Raw genomic sequence first — 27,836 nt, 5'->3', positions numbered from 1 at the left:
GAGGAATTCCTTAACCAAGGTCTAAAATATCGAGAGTTTCGGAAATATCGGTGGTCCAAAAACACGGATATATCGATGGAAATATCGACAAAATATCGATATCGATAAAAATTGAATAAAAATCAAGGAAATTGTGAGAAAAACTTGGAAATTTTTATTGAAACTTTAGAGGATGTTTATTTAGTCAATTGTCTATTATTTTATCACAAAAAACTGGAATAAAATGCATGGCATGGTGGGTTAGAGTGATTTAAGTTGATTATGTAGCGACCTGACAAACACCGTGTCTTTAGAAAATATGTAGTAATTAGTGAAAGAAAATTAAACACACCACAATTTTTTAGTTATATTAATTTACTACAATATATTGCATATGATAAGATATATGAGCTTGACAAAATATATATATATATATATATATATATGAGTAACTTACTACCACATAGAAAGAATTCCTATTAAAGTTAAAACTTAGTATCACATATAATGAACAATATTAAAACTCAATAGTGAATAATAATACAACTCCGTAATATATAACCACAAAAAAAAAAAAAAAAACCCTCCATAATAAAATAATAAATAAAATTAAACATATGCCTAAATTTATCATTAGGGATTTTTTTTTTTAATAAATAGAAATTTATCCTAGATAATATTAGCTTGCATAAATTTTTAAGGCCATATAAATATTACACGTCGTAACATTAAACATATGCCTAAATTAAACATAATAAAATAATATTAGGAATTTTTTTTTTTTTCTAAATGGAAATTTATCCTAGATAATATTAGTTTGTAAAACGTTTAAGACCATATAAATATTACACGTCGTAACATTGTCAACAAATTGATTCGCAGCTTGGTGGATAAGGCCCAGTAGATGGATGCAATTGAGAGAGGTTCGAATCCCATTGTTGGCAAAAGCACCATTTCTCAACACATTTAATGTATTTTTCAGTTTCAATCGCGATATTATCGATAATATCGCGATATATTGCCCAAATAAAGCACGAATGAGTAGGAAATTATCGCCTCCGAAATTATCGCGATAATATCGACGAAAATATCGATATATTGACGATAATTAAGTGGATATGGGCTAAAATATCGCCCATTCAAAAAAATATCGGTATTTAAGAGTCTGTCCTTAACTGAAACTTTATATATATATATATATATATATATATATAAAGTCTTTTGGACCACAGGAGTCCAAGAGATTGTGGTCACCCACCGTTGGATATTAATCCAATGGTTCAAAAAAGTTTTTTAAAAGGAGTGCAAGAGTGAGTGAACCGTTGAATTTACATCCAACGATGAGTGACCACAAATTTCTTGGACCCCTGTAGTTCAAGAGATCAGAACTGTATATATATATATATATATATATATGGGACGTGCATAGTTTTTTTAATATCCGGATACGTGGTTTTTTTCCATTTGTTGTCCTACTAAATGAACTCAAGAACTTTGATATCATTGTATGTCAGTGCGTAGGAAGTATAAACACATGTTGCACCACTTTCCCACCACTTATATTACTTTCTCCAACCAATTCATTGGCAGCTGCCTTGTTTTGGTCTTCCATTAAACACCTGTCTTTTTTTTTTCGTAAAAATAAAACACCTGTCTTTGTTGTGGGCGTTCAATGGCAGCTGCCTTTGTAATTGGTGTTCCACTGTGTTGTTTCAGCTTAATGTAAGTTGTGAGTTATGTAAACAAGTAGTTGGATGCAAGAAAACTGGTTAAAGCATCACATCTGCATATTAAAAGATGTATGACGTTCGGATCAGGGCCGTTTCTGAGATTTTGAGGGCCCTGTGCGAAACTTAAATTGGGGTCTCGCATAATCTAATACGAAAATACTATAAAAATTTGCCATAACTTAATGTCATAAATAAATAACTAAAATTCACCATCAATAAATATGTAATGACAATCAGAAATCAAATTCATAAAAATTTCAATGTTTCCATTTGATAAAGTTAAATGTTTTGTACAAAAATAAGCTCCTTGTGCCCCTATAAAGTCTCTTGCTGCCTCCAATAAGCAATCTGTGTTTAATAGAAAAAAAAAAAAATTGGCAATCACAAATTAAAGAGTAGTTGCACACAAATGTCATTAACAAATTAGATTATATTGCATTAAACACAAAAGTAACAACAAAAACATATTATTACGAGAGCTTTTACCCCAGAAGAAGAAAAAGCACAGCTAGTACAATACTAATGTTTGAAAATTGATCTTCTTGAATTTTTAGAAGAGAAATCATCAATCAAATGTTCATAATCAAGTTTTTCAAGAAGTTCACTTTCAATTGAAATCAAAGCTAGTCCATTTAATCTTTCTTGCGACATAGTTGATCGCAAGTATGATTTTAACAATTTTAATTTTGAAAAACTTCTTTCCGCAGATGCAACAGTAACAGGAATAGTCAATAGGATTCTATATGCAATGAATGCATTTGGAAAACAATTTAATCTTTTCAAGAAATTTAATATTGCAATAGCTGTGGTATTTTCTTTTGGTAAAAGCTCCCGTAAAACTTTTAACTCAACAAATAAATCCTCCCCATCGACGTCAGAAAACTTGTCATTTTTCAAAATGCTTTCCAGATGACTGCAACTATTCTTCAAATTGCAATCATCCAATGAATTTAACTTCTCTGAAGTAAACAACCAAAAATATTCTCATACTCTTGATATTGTTGAAACCTTCTTCGTAAAGAACCAATAGCTTGATCCACTAAATACAAGATGATTACTTACCAGAAAATCAGAGTTTAAGAGAAAGAAGAAGTCATGAAGCTTTTTTCATGGTGTTTTGAATGAAGAAAGTACTTTTCTTGAAGGAGAAAACCTTTTTATTTTATTTTTAAGAATGTTTGGGAGATATATAATATATATTCCTCCTTTGGTGTGGTTAAGTTAAGCTTCACGTTGCCTGTTTGTAAAAGGCTAGAACGACCTCAAGGAGCATCGAACTCGGGCCCTTTTGCCAAAGAGAGATGCGCTCCATCCAACTCCTCTAAACATGCTGTTGTGCAAATATCCATACGCTATACTATATATACGATTCATATAATATTAATATATATATAATACAAAGAATTTTTTTTTCGGGGGCCCTTAAGAATCGAGGGCCCTGTGCGGTGGCGCCACTTGCACCACCCCAGGGCCGCCCCTGGTTCGGACTATATATATGCATGTTCGGAATTTATTATTGTGCGAACGCTATTGTAAATATGAAGAAAAATAGGAAGAGGTAATAGAAAATATATAACGTTCCCGTAGAAAAAAGGATTTGAATTTGATAACAAAGCTAAATTTACTAAAAAGTAGGAGGTTCCATTGGATGGAGGTTTGAAAGAAAGGATTTGAATTTGATAACAAAGCTAAATTTACTAAAAAGAAAATAGAAAACATGATATTCAATGTATTTAAAATAACTGGATGTAATATATTTGGCATGTTTGAAATGGCTGAAAGGAATCATTTGAAATCCATTTTTTTTTTCTTTTTTGATTCATATTCAAATCTTGACTTACATAAATTACACTAATATAATCTTACAATGACCTTTAAATCCTTAAATTTGAAATCCTTCCATCCAAACAGACCCTAATACGTACTCCATGGCAATATATTAAATTATTAAAGATATGTCATTGGTAAAATACTCTATTCTCTCACATCGACTACAAGGCTTTAAGGTAATAAAATTATTACTACTGGTAATTAGAATAACTATACCATATAGAGGACAAGCTGCAGTAGTAGCAGTTTGATTTGAAAGAACTTTAGTAGAAGGTTTGAATGACTTTACTTCTAGTTGTTTTCAAAGAGAAACGGCCACGTAAAGAAAAAAAACTGAAGAAAATGTGTCGGTCTTCAAAATCCAAAAGTACTGATGATGGCTATATGCAATTAGAGTTGAAGTCAACAACATAATGGAGGAAGACTAACACATGAAGACTGAAGCATGGACACATGCATGCAATAATGGAAATGGTTTATATTATTGGGAGGCCCTGGACAAACATATGTTGTTACCTAAAAATGGCATGAGAAATGACCAGCAACAGCAACAGGCGACAAATGATCAACTGCTTATAATTGACACAGAGTATGAAATATCTTTCCTGAAAGTAGAAAAACTGCTATCATATTTATTAATTGCATTGCTGATAAAGGCGTGTGACATGCAAGAATAACTCATAAAGATGAGACAGTATATAAAAAATAGATAAATGATTTACATAATTTTCTAACACGAATAATGAATAAGTCTAGTTTTTTTTTTCTTTTTCAAAGTTAAAGGATTTTGTTTTCCTTCTAGCCAATATTTCCAAGAACATCAAGATTAAGTGAATTTTTATTTTATTTAAGGAGAGTGTATGAGGGATGACTTAATTTGGTTTCTTACTCAATTAGTCTACTTTCTAGTTCAAAATGTATGTTGCTCATGCTAAGTAAGATGTCACGGTTAATAAATGAGTTGGATTTTTTTTGTTTCTTTCGAAATTTAGGAATAGTGAAGAGGAAAATTTACACACACAATTACCATGAGAGCTTGAACCCAGAGCACTTGGAAGCACACTAAAAACCTGAACTAATCCAACTAAAACTCCATTAGTGTCAAGTTATCGATGAGATTAATTATGTTAACAGTAGTATCCATATAGCATAAGAATAAACAAATAATTTATACATCTTTTACATGGAGGTGACATCGGTTGATATCATCAATTTCAGGTAAGTCGTCACCTTCTTACCGAACCCTAACATTACTTTTGATCATCATATATCTAGACTCATACTTTTCTACCGTAAAGATTTACTTCAAGTGTTGGGAAATGAATAATGGGAAGACAAAGTCGATAAAACGATTTATTTCTAGAGGCTAGACCCAGCCAGAAAAACTTAGAAAATGAAATCTTGACTTTTCCTTCTCTGCGGGCCATGCAGATTGTAGAAGCACCTCACCACCCACCACCAGTCATGCACCACCGCCTCAAGATTAGACTCGGCTTCTTTTTGCTCCAGTATAAGGTCAGACCAAACTTGGTCAAAGGTCGCTTTGCACTAAGGAAATGGAATTTATACTATATGGGGGACCTCTATTTTTTTCACCAATTTACTACTTTTATTTAGTCCAATTCTTCCTCTCTCTATAAGTAGAACTCCAACTCTGAAATTATTCTTCAAATCATTGCCTTCCAGCCCTCCCTTTGCTCCCCACCCACCCCTTTTCTTCTCTCTCTCTCTCCCAAACTAGACGGTCCAAAGCCACCCAATAATTTCCTTGGGGTTCTTGCCATTTAGTTTTCTATGCTTTGTATTTATATATAAACAAACTCTCTCTTTGATCTTAGTCAGTACTATAATATATGTAACTTGAAATGGGTTCAATCCTTGAAAGCTCCACCATAGAAAATGAAGCAATAGAAACCCAATACCTTCAGAAAGGAGTGAGACACTTGTGTGAAAGAGGGTTGACCAGAGTTCCAAGCAAGTACATATTGCCCATCAACGAACGACCCAACTTGGGAGACACAAGGGTTAATGCTGGCAACCTTAACCTCAAGCTGCCAGTTATTGATTTCACTCAGTTTCAAGGCTCAGATAGATGCCAAGCAATACATTCCCTCGAAAAAGCTTGCCGAGAATTCGGATTTTTTCAGGTTGATCTTCATTTAACTTCATACATGCATTCTCCTTGTTCTTGTTATACATCATCTATTTCATGTTGTTGTGTGTATTTGTTCATGACATTGAATTTTGTTAAAACAAGCCCTAAACTCTATATGGATCCATGCATAATTAGTTATAACAAAAGTAAGGAGATCGAAAATAAAATCCTGATCAGTTAAGTTTTGATTGGTGTGCAGTTGGTAAACCATGGTATCAAAGATGACGTTATTCTTCGAATGGTGAATGTAAGTAGAAGATTTTTCGAGCTCCCTTTCGACGAGAGAGCAAAGTACATGTCAAAGGACATGGCTTCCCCGGCTAGGTATGGAACAAGCTATAACCAGAGCAATGACAAAGTGTTCTGCTGGAGAGACTTTCTGAAACTCAGCTGCCAACCTTTAGAAGACACTGTGCCTTGTTGGCCTTCCTCTCCTGAGGACTTAAGGTGACTCACTCTCTCTCTCTCTCTCTCTCTCTCTCTCTCTCTCTCTCTCTCTGCAGTGCTTAATATTTGAATGCGATCACATTAATATATTAATCCACTTCTAATTCACAATTTATGTATTGTGCCACCATGCATATATATAGGGAGGCAGTCGTGAGCTACTCGAAGAGCACTAATTTTTTGTATCTAATGCTAATGGAGGCCATCTTGGAAAGCCTAGGATTGGAGGAAACAACAGAAAGTGCTGAAAGAAAAAGCAGAAGCATAGAGGAATTTGAAGATGGAAGCCAACTCATTGTGGCAAATTGCTACCCTGCATGCCCTGAGCCAGATTTAACACTAGGCATGCCACCCCATTCCGATTATGGCCTCCTCACTCTTCTCCTTCAAGATGAAGTCGAGGGCCTTCAAATACAACATGAGGGCAGATGGGTAACTGTGGAACCACTTCCAAATTCATTCGTTGTCAATGTTGGTGATCATCTTGAGGTTGGTAAATTACCAAATTAACCATCATATCCTTGCATAGATCCCAATAAGATTAAGTCATACTAATCATCATCAAATCATTATATAAAACTTAGAAGCTAGCGAGACACTGATATTTTTGGAAGAGTAAAGAATTATTATTTTTAATTTATTTTATTCCACACATAGAATGATAACATTCTAATTCATATAGATCTCATTTACAAAGCTGGTATCCACACACTCAACCACATCTCTCAGAAAGGTGATGAGATCCACTTATGTGAACAATGAGTCATATGATAGTGACATAGTTATCTCAAACATTTAACCAATAAAATGTTGAACGTGCAACTTTTCTCATTTTACAATAATGTGTTACTTTAAAAGGAATAAACAAGAATAACATGAAGACGTGATCTTGTGCTGATATTGTATTATATTTTCAACCAAAATATAATTTTTAATAACGAAATCATGTCCTTAAAACTCGTAGGTAATAAAGTTTTTTGTTCAGTTGAAGTGAATGTTTCACTCATAGCTAGGTATACTTTTTTGTTATAAATGATTCATTTATACCGTTGAGTTTTCTATTTTTTTCAGTAGGTTTGTATGCTAGGTAAATTTAGCCCATCCTATATTGAAATTTCGAATCCGGTTAATTTGCAAGTTACAATGTCTCCAAGAAATGGATGAGAAAAAAGACCAAACTTTTTAGATTCAACGGTTTACAAACAACATTAATCATATATAGAATATGAAATTTTGACTTTTACGTGTGGTAAAACTATTGGACAGATATTCAGCAATGGGAGATACAAGAGCGTGCTCCACAGGGTTCTTGTCAACTCCTGCAAGTCTCGCATCTCTGTGGCCTCATTGCACAGCCTGCCATTCAACAGCATGGTTCGACCATCGCCAAAACTCATTGACCAAGCTAACCCTCTACGTTACAAGGACACAGACTTTGCCACTTTCCTTCGCTTTGTTTCTTCTCATGACATGAACGCCAAGACATTCTTAGAATCCAGGAAATTGACTTCATGACCCAAAAAAGAAAAGTAGATTTCCACAAGGGCGTTGCACTTGCACGTGCCTAGACTGCAAATGAGAGAAAGATCTCTAGAAATTGAATTTTCTTTTGTGTGGCAATCTTTGACTTTTATTAGGTAGAACCATCTTTGGTAGAAATAATCAAGGGGGGAACTTTTCATCGAGGAAAATAAGACAGGGAGAACGTTTGTGATTTGCATGCAACATTAATTTGGTGAAATATATATTGCTGTATTTCATACGGCAGGCAGTCCTCTAAGTCAATAAATAATGAATACTTTACAATCTTATTAAATACTTGTATTACCCAATTTGCCTATACCCTCCACGTCCCCTATTTATTCGAATGACACATGTCTTACTTTAATTTAAGAAAAATTTAAGTTTAACTCAAGAAAATCTTAAGTAATTAGGATATGCCAGATCTACCACTGCCCGTCGCCGACAACCATGTGTGTCACCATGCTAAATGACCTGCAGTTTAAGGGTTAACACCTTTATTAAAATAATATTTTTTTTCCAACCCTACACCTCCCCTCATAGGAAAACGCTTTAGAGGTGGCAGAATATGCACCCCTGCTCTGCTATGAAAGTGCCCACAAACTCGGTGGAGGATTCAGGATTCAAAAGTCAAGTAGGCAAAACTTACCTTAAAAACTCGACGGTATGAGTGAATTTTATTCATAAAAAAAAAAAAAAAATACACCTAGTCGGGGGGACATAATGAGCCTTACCTTCAAATATGCATATCTATATATAAATAAAAGTTTAACCCAAAAAAAAAAAAAAAAAGTAAATGCAATGCAACACAAAACTAAACTATTTAAATCTAAAACTTTACCCTAAGAGGCTTAGAACTTAAATTCCTCAATTATCTTTTTATTATCGATATTATTAGCAAACTCTCTTTCAATGTGGAGAATCATGCAATCAGCAAGGATTTCATCAACTATGGCGCTCCGAAGTCAATTCTTAATAATTCTCATACATGAAAAAGCTCGTTTTGTTGTTGCTGTAGAAACAAGAAGAGTTAACACCAACTAAATCAACTTGTAAAGCAAATGGTAGTTTTCTGCCACAGTTGTTTCCATCAATTGTTAACATAACTGAGGAAGAGTGGTGAGGTCCTTAAAACAGGGAAGGCGATGCATATCATTTTGAAAATACCTCAACTCAATTTCTAAAGCTTTCAAGTCACTTGGACTGAAATCAATAGGATAGAATTTCTCAGCAAGTTTACATAGATGCCTAATATTGAATGATTTGAAGGAATTACGAGGATCCAATGCTAAGCTAAGCATAAGAAGTTCAATTGTTTGCTTTGGAAATCTGTCATTTAACTCTATCAACATGCAATCTATCACATCATTAAATACATCAATGCGATTGTAATGTTCAACTGTAATAAAATATTTTTGTTGACAAAAAAGACGTGTGCCCATCATATAACGAGAACACATATCAGGAACATTAGTACCATTTTGTTCACAAAATGATACCACACTCATGAATAAATCATCCCAGTCATGTGCCCTCATATCTTGGAATTGTGATTTCGTGTTTTCAACAAAGTTTAAAGCACTTACAATATCTTGAGTTTTTGTCTGAAACACTTGACAAAGAAAGTTGGTCAATCCCATAATTTTATCCATAAAAAACAATGAAAACACAAACTCAAAAGACATCATAGCAATATAGTTACTATGTGCACTGCCACGAAATTGTTGGTTAGGTCCATATATCACTGATTTCCTGGAAAAGTATTTTAGTCTCTTTAAATAATAAACTCATCAAACTTGTAATAGAGGCAAGGTGAGATCCCCAACGAGTGGCTCTAGCTCGTTTCAAACTACGACCTTGATTAAGTTCTCTATCTGTCTCAAGTTCCCCAAAATCCAACAACTTTTTGTGTTTAGCTTTTCGAATTAAATTTAACTCATTATGGTGCTTAGCATGAGTACTAACAAAATTCACAATGTTAGTTAACGTTGAAAAAAATCTCCGTACAACTTTCACATCTTTCACATGCTTATATTGCTTTTTATTGTTCGTTAAAGGAGAAAGTTAAGTGTGCTGGGCTATTGTTTTTGTTAAAGGGAAAAATTTGAGTGAGTTGGGTTTGAGTAGGCAGAAGAAATTTGATTGTATTGAGTATTGGGTAATTTTTGGTTTGGCAAAAAATGGAGTAGGCAGCTACCTACCCTGCTCTTAGGGTAGGACCGCTCCTGGTGGACTGGGTTTGAGTAGGCAGAAGAAATTTGATTATATTGAGTGCTAAGTATTTTTAGTTTGGCAAAAAATAGAATAGGTAGCTGTCTACCTTGGCCTTAGAGTAGGACCGCCCCTGCACAAACTACTCAAGGAAATGCCTCAACGAAACTCTTTTTTGTTTGCTGTGTTCCTGGGCTGCTGCGCGCAGCACAAAACATATAATGTTATAAAAGTCTTGATATGGAGCCCACATTACTGTTCATTACTGTTCATTTGGCGGCTTTGATACTGTTCATTACTGTTCATTTGGCGGCTTTGATAGAGTTTGTCTGTCACGGGTGAACAGTGATGAATAGTGATGAATAGTGATTATTTCAGCCTATAAATAAGAAGAGAAACGGAAAGAAGAAGAAGAGAAAAAAGAAGAGAAAGGAAGAGAAAGAAAGAAAAGAGAGAAAATTCAGTGAGCCACATATGTTGTAAACACTAAAGTTGTAGCCATATTATTTTATAGTGAAAGGTTACTGCTGCTGCTCTCCGAGAACGTAGGCATAGCCGAACCTCGTTAAAAGCTGTGTCTTATCTATTTTTCGTGCAGCTCAATATCCGCATATATTCCAGGTTATTTTATAACACGTTATCAGCACGATAGTCTCTCCTTTTATTTCTGAAATTTTTCAACTCAATACTATATCTATCTGCTTCTCTATTACTAACCATTAACAAAAATGGACCCTTGGTAATACTAAACATATTATCAGTGGGAGACCGTTACTAATACTAACTTTTTCTTATTTTATTCGGTGGTGGTTTTAACCCCACATTTAATTTTATTTATGGTATGGTGTAAGCTTATTACCCATACGGCAATATTTATTTAAAGGGTGGTGTGGGTTTATCGTCCACGCCTTTACTTTTATTTAAATGAATGGAGCAGAATTAGTGCCCATACAAGCACATTTACTTTACCGCACATTTACTAACAATTAACAAAAATGGACCCTTGGTAATACTAAACATATTATTAGTGGGAGACCGTTACTAATACTAACTTTTCTTATTTTATTCGGTGGTGGTTTTAACCCCACATTTAATTTTATTTAAGGTATGGTGCGGGTTTATCGTCCATACCAGCAAATTCATAACACTTTACTTTTATCATCAATTAATATACCTGAATAATGAGGACCTGAAATTCCTATTAATAAGTGGCTTAATATTCAATTAATATACCTGAATAATGAGGACCTGAAATTCCTATTAATAAGTAGCTTAATATTCAATTAATATACCTGAATAATGAGGACCTGAAATTCCTATTAATAAGTGGCTTAATATTCCAGATCTCGAGCCTAAAGTTTTGGATGGCAAATTTGGCAAAACTAGAGTTTGCTGCCTTGGACCTTTCCGGGGACAACTATTTATCATGGGTCCTGGATGCCAAAATTCATATACGAGCCAATGGCCTCGGACAAACAATTGTAGATGAGAATGATGCTTCGCCTGAAGAGAATGCGAAGGCCATGATTTTTCTTCGCCGCCACATCCATCAAGCGCTGAAGAGCGAATATGTGGTGGTTGATGAACCGTTGGTTCTGTGGAAAGCTATAGGTGAAAGATACGATCACCAGAAGACGATGACTCTCCCAAGAGCTAGATACGAATGGACCCACTTGAGATTTCAAGATTTCAAGTCAGTGTCCGAGTATAACTCTGCTATGCACAGAATTACCTCATTAATGAGGCTATGTGGGGAAAATATATCTGAGGAGGATATGCTCGAAAAAACTCTGAGCACTTTTCATGCTTCAAATGTCCTCCTTCAACAGCAATACAGACATAGCAGTTTCAAGAAGTACTCGGAACTTGTCTCTTGCCTCTTGTTAGCTGAGCAGAATAATGAGCTCTTATTAAAGAATCACCAATCTCGCCCAACGGGCTCAGCACCACATCCTGAAATAAATGCTGCATCTCAGGAAGTGAATGCCACTTCATCTCGTGGCAGTATCCACAAACGTGGGCGAGGGGGCAAGCGTGGCCACTGGCAAGGAAGTAGAAAAAATCATGGTGCTCGTTCAGAGGGCTTAGGTCCAAGGAGCGGTCCATCCATGAATGGCAAAAATGCATCCCGTAATAAGGGAAAGGCACAGATGAGCCATGTGCCTAGAAATGTTGAAAGCCCTTGTCACAGATGTGGTGCAAGGGGACATTGGATGCGCGCATGTCGTACACCCAGGCATTTGGCGGATCTCTATCAAGCTTCACTTAAGAACAGGAAAGTGGAGATAAATTACATTGATCATGCTCCGCCAGCCACAGATGGCTCATCAGAAATATCACGTAAGCTAAACAAGACGCATCTAGATGTTTCTGATTTTGTTACTGAAAAAGGGAATGAAGGTTATGAGTCCGAATTAGATTAAATTCCTTAATGTACTATTTGTATTAGCTGAAGTGTTGTTTAAATTTCAATCCAATAAAAGTGGTAATGCTGTCTTCTTTATTAAGTCCGAATTAGATTAAATTCCTTAATGTACTATTTGTATTAGCTGAAGTGTTGTTTAAATAAAAGTGGTAATGTTGTCTTCTTTATATATTCCAGCTCATTTTACTTATTTGGTGGCATGGATGTAAATTATGGATGCCCTCAAAACAAAGGCTATGGCAGAGATATTTGTCTCGCAGACAGCGCAACTACTCATACGATCTTTCAAGATCGGAAGTATTTCTCAAAATTAATACTTACAAAAGCAAAGGTAACAACCATATCAGGTCCTGCATATCTGATCGAAGGTTCAGGAATAGCCCAAATTATGTTACCTAATGAAACAATATTGTCCATTCCAGATGCTTTGTATTCATCTAACTCCAGAAGGAATCTGTTGAGTTTCAAAGATATACGTTTGAATGGCTACCATGTTGAAACAAAGAAAGAGGAAAACATGGAATATCTTTGTATTACCTCTAGTGATACCCAAAAGCGTATACTGGAAAAGCTTTGTGAGCTCTCATCAGGGTTGTATTACACAACCATACGGACAATTGAGGCACATAGTGTCATGGACCAAGAGTCTACTGACTCAAATGCTTTTAAGCTTTGGCATGACAGATTGGGTCATCCTGGATCCACCATGATGCGCAGGATCATCACCAACTCTAAAGGACATCCCTTGTTGACTAAACACATTATGTTATCAAGCGACATCTTTTGCCAAGCTTGTTCACAAGGGAAGTTGGTGATCAGACCATCACAACCAAAGGTTGATGTTGAGTCTCCATCATTTTTGCAGAGAATTCAAGGGGACATTTGTGGACCCATTCATCCCCCATGTGGACCATTTCGGTACTTTATGGTCTTGGTGGACGCATCTACCCGATAGTCACATGTTTGTCTTTTATCTACTCGGAATATGGCATTTGCTAGGCTTTTGGCTCAGATAATTAAATTACGAGCCCAATTCCCAGATTATCCCATTAAGTCAATCAGACTCGATAATGCTGGTGAATTTACATCTCAGACTTTTGATGACTACTGCATGTCATTAGGCATTGATATTGAACATCCTGTTCCCCATGTGCATACTCAAAATGGCTTGGCAGAAGCTTTAATTAAACGCCTTCAATTGATAGCACGCACTTTGCTAATGAAAACAAAGTTGCCAGTTTCTGCTTGGGGATATGCCATTTTACATGCAGCATCGCTTGTGCGATTGAGGCCAATCGCCAATAATCAAGGTTCTCCAATACAACTCGTATTGGGAAATCAACCAAACATTTCACATTTAAGAATCTTTGGGTGTGCGGTATATGTGCCTATTGCACCATCGCAACGTACTAAGATGGGCCCTCAACGCAGATTGGGAATTTATGTTGGTGTTGATTCACCATCTATCATCAGATACTTGGAACCCCTGACGGGTGATTTTTTACCGCACGATTTGCGGATTGTGATTTTGATGAGACAATCTTCCCACCTTTAGGTGGAGAAAAATCTGTGTCTAAAGAACAAGGCAAACTCATTCCTGAAAAACGATATGAATTATCCTGGAATGTATCCACATTGTCTCATCTCGATCCTCATACTGCTCAATGCGAAAACGGAGTGAGAAGGATCGTTCACCTCCAAAGTATTGCAAATCAGATGCCAGATGCATTTAATGATGCAGCACAGGTGACGAAATCTCATATCCCAGCTGCAAATGCACCCGCACGGATTGATGTCCATAATGGACAAAGCAATGTGCCAGCAAATGGTTCATCTGCTGCACGCCTAAAACGTGGCAGACCACTAGGCTCAAAGGATTCAGTTCCTCGAAAGAGGAAGTTGATGGACAAAATGAATCCACATGAAATAAATAGAGAGCCCACAATTCATAATTCAAATGCCCCCAAAGAGGGACAGGTACTTCTTGACAAGGAAAAAGTCATTGGTGAAACAAGTGCCCCTGGAGTGGCAACCGTACCTGAAAGTCAAGAAATCTCCATAAATTATACGTCTACTAATGAATTATGGAGTAGAAATGAGATGATCATCGATGATATATTTGCATTCTCAGTGGCTGCTGAAATCATAAAAGATGATGATATTGAACCACCCTCTATTAATGAATGTACACAGAGGCAAGATTGGCCCAAGTGGAAGGATGCAATCCAGGCATAATTAAATTCTTTGGAAAAAAGGAGTGTTTTTGGACATATTAGTCCAACTCCACCCAATGTAAACCCTGTAGGTTACAAGTGGGTATTTACAAGAAAGCGCAATGAGAAAAATGAGATCTCAAGGTATAAAGCGCGACTCGTTGCGCAAGGTTTTTCACAAAGGCCTGGAATTGATTATGTGGAAACGTACTCTCCAGTAATGGACACAATTACATTCCGTTACCTAATAAGTTTGGCGGTTTCAGAAAAACTTGAAATGAGACTCATGGATGTTATTACCGCATATTTGTATGGAGAATTGGATACAGATATATACATGAAAGTTCCAGAAGGATTCAGGTTGCCTGAAGCAGCCAGAAACACACCACGGGGCATGTTCTCAGTTAAATTGAGAAGATCATTATATGGGCTAAAACAATCTGGACGAATGTGGTACAATCGTCTCAGTAAGTATTTATTGAAGGAAGGATACACAAATGATCCTGTTTGCCCATGTGTGTTTATTAAGAAATCAAAGTCTGGATTTGCGATAGTGGCAGTATATGTCGACGACATGAATCTAATTGGAACTTCTGCAGAGCTTCAAAAGACTGTTGATTATCTCAAACGTGAGTTTGAGATGAAGGATCTTGGAAAGACAAAATATTGTCTTGGCTTGCAGATTGAGCACAGTGCTAATGGAATTTTGGTGCATCAATCAACTTATACTGAGAAAGTATTGAAACGGTTTGGCATGGATAAAGCCCATCCACTTAGCACTCCAATGGTCGTTCGATCGCTTGACACTAAGAAAGACCCATATCGTCCAAAAGGGAATGATGAAATGGTCCTTGGTCCAGAAGTACCATATCTTAGTGCAATAGGTGCTTTATTGTACCTAGCACAATGTACCAGACCAGACATATCATTCTCAGTAAATCTGTTAGCAAGGTACAGTTCTGCTCCAACAAGGCGACACTGGACCGGCATCAAACATGTTCTACGATACCTTCGTGGGACAACAGACATGGGGTTATTCTATTCCAGTGAATCGACCAACGCCCAGAGTATTATTGGTTATGCTGATGCAGGATATCTCTCTGATCCACATCAAGGACGATCACAGACTGGGTATGTATTTACATGTGGAGGAACTGCGATCTCATGGCGTTCAACAAAACAAACATTAGTGGCCACATCTTCCAATCACTCAGAAATACTTGCCCTCCATGAAGCCAGTCGTGAATGCGTTTGGTTAAGATCGGTAATCCATCACATCCGAAGCACATGTGCCCTACCCTCAACAACAGACACTCCAACAATTCTGAATGAGGACAATGCAGCTTGTATTGCTCAGATTACAGGAGGATATATCAAGGGTGACAGGACTAAACACATATCACCAAAGTTTTTCTATACACATGAGCTCCAGAAGAGTCAAGAAATCAAAGTCAGACAAATCCGCTCAAGTGATAACCTGGCAGATCTCTTCACTAAATCATTGCCGAAATATACATTCCAAAAGTTAGTACATGGCATCGGATTACGACAACTCTGCAAGCAATCAAGTTGGAGCATGCAAAATCAGGGGGAGCATTCAAGAGTCCTCTAACATAGGACATATGCACGTTGTACTCTTTTTCCTTCGCTTAGATTTTCCCACTGGGTTTTTCCAAGCAAGGTTTTAATGAGGCAACCAATCTAGGGTCATGTGGTCTCCAAGGGGAAGTGTTATAAAAGTCTTGATATGGAGCCCACATTACTGTTCATTACTGTTCATTTGGCGGCTTTGATACTATTCATTACTGTTCATTTGGCGGCTTTGATAGAGTTTGTCTGTCACGGGTGAACAGTGATGAATAGTGATGAATAGTGATTATTTCAGCCTATAAATAAGAAGAGAAACGGAAAGAAGAAGAAGAGAAAAAAGAAGAGAAAGGAAGAGAAAGAAAGAAAAGAGAGAAAATTCAGTGAGCCACATATGTTGTAAACACTAAAGTTGTAGCCATATTATTTTATAGTGAAAGGTTACTGCTGCTGCTCTCCGAGGACGTAGGCATAGCCGAACCTCGTTAAAAGTTGTCTTATCTATTTTTCATGCAGCTCAATATCCGCATATATTCCAGGTTATTTTATAACATATAATTTTTTTTTATAAAGTTTTTGGCCACAACGATATCGTTTTGGACCAAGGCAAAAAAAAAAATAAATAAATAAAAATTGATGAAGCCTAATTCCACGGAACCTGCGGCCAAAGTGCCCTCAGACTTGCACGTGGTCATAATCAGCATTATATACTATTATTAATAATTTAATACAAAAGTCTGAGTTCACTCCAGTTGAACTGAATTGAAGAAGCCTCGAGGCCCATGCAGAAAGCTTGCGACCCAAATTCCAATTGCAAGGTTTCTTTTTTTGTATTTTTGGAGAGAACTCCATCCAAGTCTTTACAAAACATGTTAGCTAAATATAAAAAAGTATTTATAAAACATCATATTCATATCCTTTTTTTCTTACGTCCCCACCACACTAAGTCTTTGTTTTGTTGCTGAGAAAATTCTAAATCTTTATAAAAATTTATTCATCGATGAAGTCTTGTGCTGTTAAAAATTGTTCTTTCGTTACAAAATTTCTAGGTCCTTCAGTGCTTAAAATATTGACCACAACCTCATGCGCTGCCTTATTAAAATAAATTTAAAAAAAAATGAAAAAAAAAGTAAAATGCAATTGAGCTAAACCTACAATCTCCACAAACTTACAAACCAACTTATACTTTACTTTATGCTTATCTCAGTACTACAAAACTGCTCTAAAGGCACATTTCAAAGAGCACGAAAGAAGGGTTATGCCTTTTCAATTTCATTTAGTACAAAAAATACTTAAAGATGCCTTTTACACAAAAAGCACAATAAATATATGTCTAAGAACAAATTTATTTGTGCCTATTGAAATTTGGGCACAACCTTTGTATCCAATGCTAATATCAACTTCCATTTTGTCACCTCATTGTCAGTCAATGAGAGTAATTATTATAGTTTAAAAGCATGATTAATTGTGCTTTCTGTAATAACCCAAAATAAAATGTCTAAAAAGAAATATAATATCTAAAAAGTAGGATTAATATCTTCTAGCAAAAAGACAATTTTGCCCTCGCATTTTTTTAATAGAGAAAAAGTTGACTTTTTGATCGGGAAAGAATTTGGCAAATTCCGCTTATGCCGTTGCGTAGAGCAAGGCGAAACGAGTCCGTAGACACGGAGTAGACTCGAATCGGAGTTGTAACGAAGAAAATACGGTCAAAATACCTCGAAGGGCAAAATGGTAATTTGGACAAAAGTCAGATTTTTTATCTCTTTCTCCCTTCTCTCTCCTCATTTCTCTCTCCTCTCTCTCTCTCTCTCTCTCTCCTCCCGTCGCGCGCAAGCCGTGCGCCCTCCTCCTTTCCAGCGCCTCCCGTCGCCACCACAGGGCACGCCGATCTCCGATGTTAGTACCACCAGCTTCGTCTTCTCGCCGCCGTCACGCCCCGACCCGTCGCCTCACCTGCACCGGCCGGAGCTCGCCGGAAACTGGACAAGAATCGGCGGTTTTCACCCGAACTTCATCTCCTTCGTTCTCCTTCGTTTCTCAACCAAATCGTTCGAGTAAGGTATGGATTCTCAGCTATTTTTCGTGCTCTAACTGATGGTTGGCTGGGTTTTGATCGATTTCACCTCTAGATCACTCGATTTTCAACTTGAAAATTGGTCGAACTTCGGCCGCCGTGATCGGCCATTTTCGGCCACTTTTTGGGGTGTGTCCCAGAACAAAAGTGACTCCAAATTGGGTGTTTTACTTAGGATAGGAGTTTGGAGTCTTGGTTCCGAGTTTTTTTCCGGCAACCCATAATCGCTTTGGACACCCAATCTGCCCGCGCGTGTGGCGGCGCGTGGGCGAGGGTGTGGAGTAACTCTAGGCAGTTTTGAGATCCTCGTGTAATCACGAGCGCGTAGGGTTTTGCGGATCTCGATTCGGAGTCCGTTTGAGCCCCGAACGGATTTTCCATATCGCACGATCCTTGGGTGCAATGTTGTCTAATCGTCGGATCGCACTGAATTTTGGATATGTCGGTCTACATGATTCCAGGATTGTGTAGGATTCGACGGATTGTGAATCGGAGTCCCGGATACTCCGAAATCGCGAACCCTGGGGCTGGGTTTGGATTTTAAGCGATAACGCGATTCTGGCCAATCCGACCGTCTGTTTCGGACCGAATTCGCGGAACATGGTTCCTTCTTTATGAGGAACCTTTAGAGAAGCCCAGATTGGCCATCGGAGACCGTGGACCCACGGGGTCCCGGATCGGCCGGTCTGGTGGTTTATCGCTTAGTTAAGCATCGGGTCTTCCAAAACTGATCTAAGAGCCTAAAAAGCTAATGTAGACATAGGAGTAACTTGAAACGAGTGCACGTACTTCTAGGAGCCGGAGGCAGGGTGTTTAATTTAAATTCTTTTTATTCAGCAGTTTATTGATTTACTATTCATGGTTAATCAGGCACCAGAGGTCCAAGTGACCCGCAGGAGGGACCTTCAAAGGGTCCAATTAGCTCGGACCATCAGTGAGTGGACTTTCTTTCATGAATGATTTTATATAAATGAGTTATATAAATGATTTATATAAACAAGTTTACTTAAATGATTTTATATAAATAAGCTTTTATAAATGAGTTTATTTGGATAAGTTTTATGAACTGTTTCCTTTAAGCATGATTTGTACGGTTTAGTACTTTGATCTACGTGATGCTTAATTTCTGAAGCTCTAGTAATATAAAAAGCAGAGTTTGAGAACTTTACCAGAGGAGATAGCAGCAAAGCTTCAGATTTACCGAGATGCAGTAAGTTATTAGATTTTTTTTTAAAATAGTTTATTTTAAAACCACCGTGTACCCATTTATCTTTGGTGATTACCCACAGTCGGACCGATGTCTACGGACATCCAGTCTGATTTCAGTTACGTCAGTGCACTTGACTTTGCCTCACGAGTTTCGGGGACACTCGGACCGTGAGTGCCAGGATTTGCGGCTCGGCAGACTTGGTGTCCCGAGACCTGCCAGGATTGCGGCTCGGCTGACTCTGTGTCCCCGAAACCTGCCAGGATAGGCTGACTACGGTCCCCTGTATCTTGCCAGAGCGGCTCGAGTCGACTTGGTGTCATCGAGACCTGCCGGCGGATCAGGCTGATCATAGTCTCCTGATTTCGTCAGTTTGCGGCTCGGGTAGACTGCGTAGCGCCCGAGACCTGCCAGGGGAATTGACGGACTTACAGGGGTACTTCTAGGTGGTACTTTTAAAGGAATTTCAGTGTTTTATGAAATTATTGTTTTCAGAAAATTTTATATCAGTCTTCTTAACATTCGTGCCGTTTATTATCTATATATATATATATACATATACATATACCTGTTGATTTACATGCTTTATATATTTGATTGCCGATGAACTTTAGATTTACATACATAATTATTTTGACTACAGGGGTTATTATGTTTATAAACTAGTTTGAGAACATTCTTTTTGTCCACTCACATTTTCAACATGTTTTTCGCCCCCAGGCTGTAGAAGTGCGCAGGATCCACCACCGGGCCATTCCTAGCTTCCGCGCCATCAAATCAGGTAGAGTTTTGTAGAAAAGCCCTTGGAACTCTGTAAACTTTAGAAAATGCTCTGATATCTAGTTGAAACTGAAAAACTGGAGTTGAGATCTGTTATTTGAGATATTCTGGCAGTTGGTGTGGATTTAATTGATTGTTTAACAGGTGGAAAACTTTGGGTTTGGTCAAAATTCAGGGGAAACTCTGCCGAATTTTCGGCAGAAGTCTAAGGGACATTTTAAAAGAATTTTGAAACGAAAAGGGTAAAAAGGTCTTTTGTGCCCGACATTCACCAGGTGTCGGACACGCACAGGACTTGGCTCGAATTTCAAAGCGAAAATTGGGTCGGGTCCTGTCAATTTGGTATTAGAGCATAGGTTTTACTTCCTGTAGACTTTGCACTCTGTGCATCCTAGTTTTCTTTTCAAGTTGGGCCCAAATGGTGGTGGTGTCCGTAGGGAAAGTAGACTGATATTCCGACGTAAGGGGATGGAATTCTCAAGTCGGACATGAATTGCACTGGTATCGAAACCAGTAGTGTAATCCTTCGTTAGAGGCTCGTCAAGAGTCGTACCTACTGTACCGAGTAGGCGGGGAGATCCAAATGTTCAGTAGACCATGGAGTTGTTCACTCAGACTTTAGCCAGCCAAAGATCCACCCGTCAGATGGGAGGATCAAGTAAAAAGGATTAAGAGCTATAAATTGGGATAATAGTGGTGCCTAGTAGTAAAAGAGGATAGAATTGAAGGAATAGAGCAGGTCATGGAGGTCCTGGTTGCTTCACAGAAGAGTAGAGTATTTGTGGGATTTAGTTAAGAAACGATAACAGAATCTTTTGACTCGTACAGGATAAGCATTTTAGAGCCACATTTGATAGTCAGCATTACTCACAAGTCTACCGAATGTGTGGATGAAGGAATTTTGCAGATGGATAGGGAATAATGATTGGATTCGTACACGAGAGAAAGATTTCACGTACTGTTTTCTACTACAGAGATCGGAAAGTAAGAGGTAGTACCTGGTTGTGATAAGGTTAAAAGCCTTTATCCAAGATATTGTGATCAGTTAGTAGTTGGTTAACTTTGGTGCCGTGGTGATATCTGCCCCGGCCAGATAATGGGCAGACCATGGGGTGCACTCTGTGCACAGTATTTGGATATAGGTAATACTAATCAGGAAGAATTTAAGAGAGGTAATTAAAGTGGTGATTACAGATTCCGATCACCGAATGGCCGCAGATATGGAGGCTACCGACCTGGATTTAGTTCCAGTAAAGGTACCAGCCAAGATAGTAATATTGGAAAATTGTTCTGGGGCTGGTATAGCCAGAAGTATTGGAAGACAGTTGTTGTCAGACTTTAACTGGAGACGTTGCCCTAATGGGCCAGGTGTGGTAGGTACCATTCCGTGCACTGCTAATGGAGTACTGCTGGAAGATATTATTTTCAAAAAGGGTTGCCGCTGTTCGCTCAGCATAAAAAGATCATTACTTTAGCGAAACAAGTAAGCAAGGTAAATCACAGGAAGCACCACAGTCTATGGAGGCTCTGTTTAGTGGTGGGCCCAAATCAGTATGGCTAGTGGAGGAAGCAGTCAGCCGAGGGGAGGTAGTGACAGTTTTAGGCCCGTAGATAGACAGTATAACATGACTCAGTAGGAAGCATGAGTATTATTTACTGCAGTTACAGATTGAATTCCCCTTCGGCATGGTGGACTGGAGGTCATCCCAGGGTTGGATTAATTTGGCCGGATACTGTATCTCAAAGCTACCTTTATCCTTGAGCTCGCCCCAGGAATGGAGCCTATTTCTCGGGTAAAGTACAAAAGGACACCAGTAAGTTGAAGAAGCTAAAGACTAAATTGCCAGAATTGATAGCGAAGAGGGTCATTCAACTTAGTGTTTTCCTCATTGAAGTGTTCTAGTGTTATTTAAGGAAGGAGGTATCATCATGAAGTTATGCATGGACTCAGGGTAGCTGGATAAGATTATAGTGCGAAGATAGATGTTCATGGTCTCACGGTAAGGAATTGTTTAATAAGCTAAGGAGTGCCAAGGGAATTTCTAACAAATGATTTGAGGCTTGGATAGCTCCAGTAATGAATTAGAAAGGAGTATGTACTTAAAAACAGCGTGTTGAATAAGGTATGGGTACTTTGAGTTCCTGGTCATAATATGAAGAATTAAAAGATGTGCCAGTTGTATTTTGGGCCCCCTTGAACAGAAGGTTTGGGCGGTTTTGAAATCGCCTCATGATTGTGTAGCTAGATAATCTTTTGGTGTATTCTAAGAGACAGAAAGCACATGCGAAGTATTTAAACATTGGGTGGTGGACTCTAAGAAGGCAATAACTTTATGCCAAGCTCAGTAAGTGTGCATGTTGAAGGGACAAAGTGAGTTCCTTGGAACACATGATTCGGTTGAGAGTATTTTATTGATCCTCAAGGAGTGAAGCAGTAGTAAATTTGGCTACGGCCGATCAGTACTACTAAGGTACAGGGTTTTCCAAGTAAACTGGTTATTATTGTCGCTCTGTAGAAGGGTTATCCACCATGGCGACATCGCTTATCTCTTTGGTAAAGGAAGAAGTTAATTTGGCGTGATCAGATAAGTGTGAAGAGGGTTATGTTAAACGTAAGGACAAACCAACCACTGTTTTCTTTTAGTACTTCAGGAGATTAGTGGGGAACTTGGCATGCTACAGTGCTGTTTGCAATAAGAATTGGGGTTTGCACTGATACTGTATGGTAGAGTGAACGATTATGCGTCTAGGCAACTGAAGAAGCCTGGATTGAAGTATCCTATTCATATAATGAACCGCCGCGATAGTGTTTGTCTTAGAAATTGGCGGTAGTGAGGAGATATGCCAGATCTTTACAGATCACAAAGGTTACGATATTTATTCATATAGGAAGAACTAAAGTTGAGGTAAAGAGAATGGTCAGAGTTGATAAAAGATCAGGACTATACCACCAAATGTCACCCAGGCAAAACTAATGCCGTTACAGATATACTCAATATGAAATATTCAGGAGCAGTAGTTTATTTCCGAAGGAAATATTTATCAGTGATGGTAGGACTGAGGAAACTCAAAATAGGCTAGATATAGATAATCAGGAAACACCGTTAGCCACTCTTCAGGGAAGATCAGTGCTAAGAACTCGAATATTTGCATATCAATTACAGGATCTTGATTTAAATCCTACGAGTAAAGGATGAACTATATGATATGAAGATTGAAGTGTCAAATGGAGATTTTACTAGTGACTTCTTATGATGAAAGAAACAGCAGAGTTTGCAGCAAATGTTAGCTGAGCAACAGAGATTGTCAGGAATCTTGCAACTATTTCCAATTTCTGAAGGGAAGTAGGAGTAACTTATGATGGAGTTTATATTCAACCTCCCTAAACACAGAGAAAGCAGAATGGAGTATAGGAAATTAGAGGGTCGATTCAGCAAGTTTGTTTAATTTCTACCGGTGAGAGTCAAGTTTGGTCCGAACAAACTGGCAAGGATTTTCACAGATAAGATTTTGCGACGTTTGGAATACCAGTCCCTATGGTTTAGATCAAGAAATCCAGGATATGTTCCAGTTGGACTCAGCTAAAGGAAGCTTTTGGAAATTGATTACAGTTTAATACCACAATTCACACTAGACAGATGACCAGCTTAAGAAAATGACGCAAATTGTAGAAGGGTTATTGAGACATGGTATACTACAGTTTCAGACTGATTTGGGTGAAAAGATACCGGTTTGAGAGTGTGCCTTAAGTAACAGTTGTCGAACTTCCTCGGATTACAAATCTAAAGTTTGCTATTGGTATCTATAATTAAGATGTTTCCAATTGATGCTCTATACGAGACATAGTATGGACCACCCAAGTATGAAGATGGAATATTAAGCAAGGTTTATTTAAATCTGAAAGTGTTGAAGGAAATAAAGAACTTAATTAGATTAGGCAAAGAAAGACTCAAGCGACCCAGGATTGGCAAGAAGTTATGCAGATACTAGAATAAGGATTTTCAGTTGGGTATTCTTCAACATTTCTCGCCTAAGGAAGGTGTAGTGAGATTTAAGGAAGCAAGGGAGCCAAATTTTAACTATAACGGACCCAATGAAGTTATAGAAGATGTGGGAAACTAGCAGTTCAAATTTTTGAATGGGAAGTGTTTAGATTTCAGTGATATATGCAGTGTAGCAACCCGAATTGCAGATACAGAAGCAGTCCTTTCCCCCCCCCCCCCCCCCTCTTTGAAGGACAGGGATGTAAATTTCGAGGACGAAATTTTTATAAGGGGGGTAGATTGTAATAACTCAAAATAAAATGTCTAAAAAGAAATATAATATCTAAAAAGTAGGATTAATATCTTCTAGCAAAAAGACAATTTTGCCCTCGCATTTTTTTAATAGAGAAAAAGTTGACTTTTTGATCGGGAAAGAATTTGGTAATTCCGCTTATGCCGTTGCGTAGAGCAAGGCGAAACGAGTTCGTAGACACGGAGTAGACTCGAATCGGAGTTGTAACGAAAAAAATACGGTCAAAATACCGCGAAGGGCAAAATGGTAATTTGGACAAAAGTCAGATTTTTTATCTCTTTCTCCCTTCTCTCTCCTCATTTCTCTCTCCTCTCTCTCTCTCTCTCTCCTCCCGTCGCGCGCAAGCCGTGCGCCCTCCTCCCTTCCAGCGCCTCCCGTCGCCACCACAGGGCACGCCGATCTCCGATGTTAGTACCACCAACTTCGTCTTCTCGCCGCCGTCACGCCCCGACCCGTCGCCGCACCTGCACCAGCCGGAGCTCGCCGGAAACTGGACAAGAATCGGCGGTTTTCACCCGAACTTCATCTCCTTCGTTCTTCTTCGTTTCTCAACCAAATCGTTCGAGTAAGGTATGGATTCTCAGCTATTTTTCGTGCTCTAACTGATGGTTGGCTGGGTTTTGATCGATTTCACCTCTAGATCACTCAATTTTCAACTTGAAAATTGGTCAAACTTTGGCCGCCGTGATCGGCCATTTTCGGCCACTTTTTGGGGTGTGTCCAAGAACAAAAGTGACTCCAAATGGGGTTTTTTACTTAGGATAGGAGTTTGGAGTCTTGGTTCCGAGTTTTTTTCCGGCAACCCATAATCGCTTTGGACACCCAATCTGCCCGCGCGTGTGGCGGCGCGTGGGCGAGGGTGTGGAGTAACTCTGGACAGTTTTGAGATCCTCGTGTAGTCACGAGCGCGTAGGATTTCGCGGATCTCGATTCGGAGTCCGTTTGAGCCCCGAACGGATTTTCCATATCGCACGATCCTTGGGTGCAATGTTGTCTAATCGTCGGATCGCACTGAATTTTGGATATGTCGGTCTACATGATTCCAGGATTGTGTAGGATTCGACGGATTGTGAATCGGAGTCTCGGATACTTCGAAATCGCGAACCCTGGGGCTGGGTTTGGATTTTAAGCGATAACGCGATTCTGGTCAATCCGACCGTCCGTTTCGGACCGAATTCGCGGAACATGGTTCCTTCTTTATGAGGAACCTTTAGAGAAGCCCAGATTGGCCATCGGAGACCGTGGACCCACGGGGTCCTGGATCGACCGGTCTGGTGGTTTATCGCTTAGTTAAGCATCGGGTCTTCCAAAACTGATCTAAGAGCCTAAAAAGCTAATGTAGACATAGGAGTAACTTGAAACGATTGCACGTACTTCTAGGAGCCGGGGACAGGGTGTTTAATTTAAATTCTTTTTATTCAGCAGTTTATTGATTTACTATTCATGGTTAATCAGGCACCAGAGGTCCAAGCGACCCGCAGGAGGGACCTTCAAAGGGTCCAGTTAGCTCGGACCATCAGTGAGTGAACTTTCTTTCATGAATGATTTTATATAAATGAGTTATATAAATGATTTATATAAACAAGTTTACTTAAATGATTTTATATAAATAAGCTTTTATAAATGAGTTTATTTGGATAAGTTTTATGAACTGTTTCCTTTAAGCATGATTTGTACGGTTTAGTACTTTGATCTACGTGATGCTTAATTTCTGAAGCTCTAGTAAAATAAAAAGCAGAGTTTGAGAACTTTACCAGAGGAGATAGCAGCAAAGCTTCAGATTTACCGAGATGCAGTGAGTTATTAGATTTTTTTTAAAATAGTTTATTTTAAAACCACCGTGTACCCATTTATCTTTGGTGATTACCCACAGTCGGACCGATGTCTACGGACATCCAGTCTGATTTCAGTTACGTCAATGCACTTGACTTTGCCTCACGAGTTTCGGGGACGCTCGGACCATGAGTGCCAGGATTTGCGGCTCGACAGACTTGGTGTCCCGAGACCTGCCAGGATTGCGGCTCGGCTGACTCTGTGTCCCCGAGACCTGCCAGGATTGCGGATCAGGCTGACTACGGTCCCCTGTATCTTGCCAGAGCGGCTCAAGTCGACTTGGTGTCATCGAGACCTGCCGACAGATCAGGCTGATCATAGTCCCCTGATTTCGCCAGTTTGCGGCTCGGGTAGACTGCGTAGCGCCCGAGACCTGCCAGGGGAATTGACGGACTTACAGGGGTACTTCTAGGTGGTACTTTTAAAGGAATTTCAGTGTTTTATGAAATTATTGTTTTCAGAAAATTTTATATCAGTCTTCTTAACATTCGTGCCGTTTATTATCTATATATATATATATACATATACATATACCTGTTGATTTACATGCTTTATATATTTGATTGCCGATGAACTTTAGATTTACATACATAATTATTTTGACTACGGGGGTTATTATGTTTATAAACTAGTTTGAGAACATTCTTTTTGTCCACTCACATTTTCAACATGTTTTTCGCCCCCAGGCCGTAGAAGTGCGCAGGATCCACCACCGGGCCATTCCTAGCTTCCGCGCCATCAAATCAGGTAGAGTTTTGTAGAAAAGCCCTTGGAACTCTGTAAACTTTAGAAAATGCTCTGATATCTAGTTGAAACTGAAAAACTGGAGTTGAGATCTGTTATTTGAGATATTCTGGCAGTTGGTGTGAATTTAATTGATTGTTTAACAGGTGGAAAACTTTGGGTTTGGTCAAAATTCAGGGGAAACTCTGCCGAATTTTCGGCAGAAGTCTAAGGGACATTTTAAAAGAATTTTGAAACAAAAAGGGTAAAAAGTTCTTTTGTGCCCGACATTCACCAGGTGTCGGACACGCACAGGACTTGGCTCGAATTTCAAAGCGAAAATTGGGTCGGGTCCTGTCACTTTCCATAGGACACGAAAAACTTTTTTGTGCCTTCAGGTTTTATATACTTTTAAAAAAATTTAATTTATTCTATTTATCGACTCCTCATTTTAGAAGGAAAAAAATTAACTTATCCTCCTTTTGCCTTCCCCATGAACAATTGTGAATTGAAAGAGGTGATCTCTCTCTCTCTCTCTCTCTCTCTCTCTCTCTCTCTCTCTCTCTCTCTCTATGTTGGTGTTGTTCTAAATTCTTATGGATTGTTGACTATGTTTTTTTGTGAAATGAACGAAAATGAAAAGTTTGCATTTTGTAGGACAAGTCTAACAAGTTTGTACTTGTTCACTGTTCCAATTGTAAGACAAATCGATTTTGCTTTGACTATATTGAAAGATGGTAAGTAAGAATTAAGATGTTGACAATTTTAATTTGAGTGAGCTAATTGTGTATTTGCATAATTTTCATTTATACCCAATTCTTA

The 27,836-nt window shown here is 38.3% G+C and overlaps 2 protein-coding genes and 2 long non-coding RNA genes across 5 annotated transcripts; 3 read left to right on the top strand and 1 right to left on the bottom strand.

Annotated features, from left to right (window-relative positions):
- Positions 2,247 to 3,058, bottom strand: LOC109947362. Its single transcript, XM_020557307.1, has 3 exons — positions 3,037 to 3,058; positions 2,695 to 2,748; positions 2,247 to 2,423 (listed from the first exon to the last, which is right to left on the bottom strand). Exons 1-3 carry the CDS (start codon positions 3,056 to 3,058, stop codon positions 2,317 to 2,319), a joined length of 183 nt encoding a protein of 60 aa, XP_020412896.1. The 3' UTR covers positions 2,247 to 2,316.
- On the top strand, positions 5,163 to 8,242 carry LOC18785684 (protein DMR6-LIKE OXYGENASE 2). The gene is made up of 4 exons (XM_007218082.2): positions 5,163 to 5,686; positions 5,894 to 6,141; positions 6,285 to 6,630; positions 7,408 to 8,242. The coding sequence occupies exons 1-4, from the start codon at positions 5,405 to 5,407 to the stop codon at positions 7,654 to 7,656; spliced, it is 1,125 nt and encodes a 374-aa protein (XP_007218144.1). The 5' UTR covers positions 5,163 to 5,404; the 3' UTR covers positions 7,657 to 8,242.
- LOC109947557 lies at positions 19,094 to 20,368 on the top strand. Of its 2 annotated transcripts, none has more exons than XR_002270324.1 (2): positions 19,094 to 19,109; positions 20,103 to 20,368. It is a non-coding gene; the product is annotated as an uncharacterized LOC109947557 (long non-coding RNA). The 2 variants fall into 2 exon arrangements; XR_002270325.1 differs by lacking the exon at positions 19,094 to 19,109 and adding an exon at positions 19,194 to 19,385.
- LOC109947556 lies at positions 24,998 to 27,159 on the top strand. The gene is made up of 3 exons (XR_002270323.1): positions 24,998 to 25,028; positions 25,914 to 25,977; positions 26,978 to 27,159. It is a non-coding gene; the product is annotated as an uncharacterized LOC109947556 (long non-coding RNA).

Source organism: Prunus persica, chromosome G2, assembly GCF_000346465.2.
Source record: "Prunus persica cultivar Lovell chromosome G2, Prunus_persica_NCBIv2, whole genome shotgun sequence".
Classification (NCBI taxonomy): domain Eukaryota; kingdom Viridiplantae; phylum Streptophyta; class Magnoliopsida; order Rosales; family Rosaceae; genus Prunus; species Prunus persica.
The sequence above is the reverse complement of the archived record's forward strand: the minus strand, read 5'-3'. Positions and strand labels throughout refer to the sequence as shown.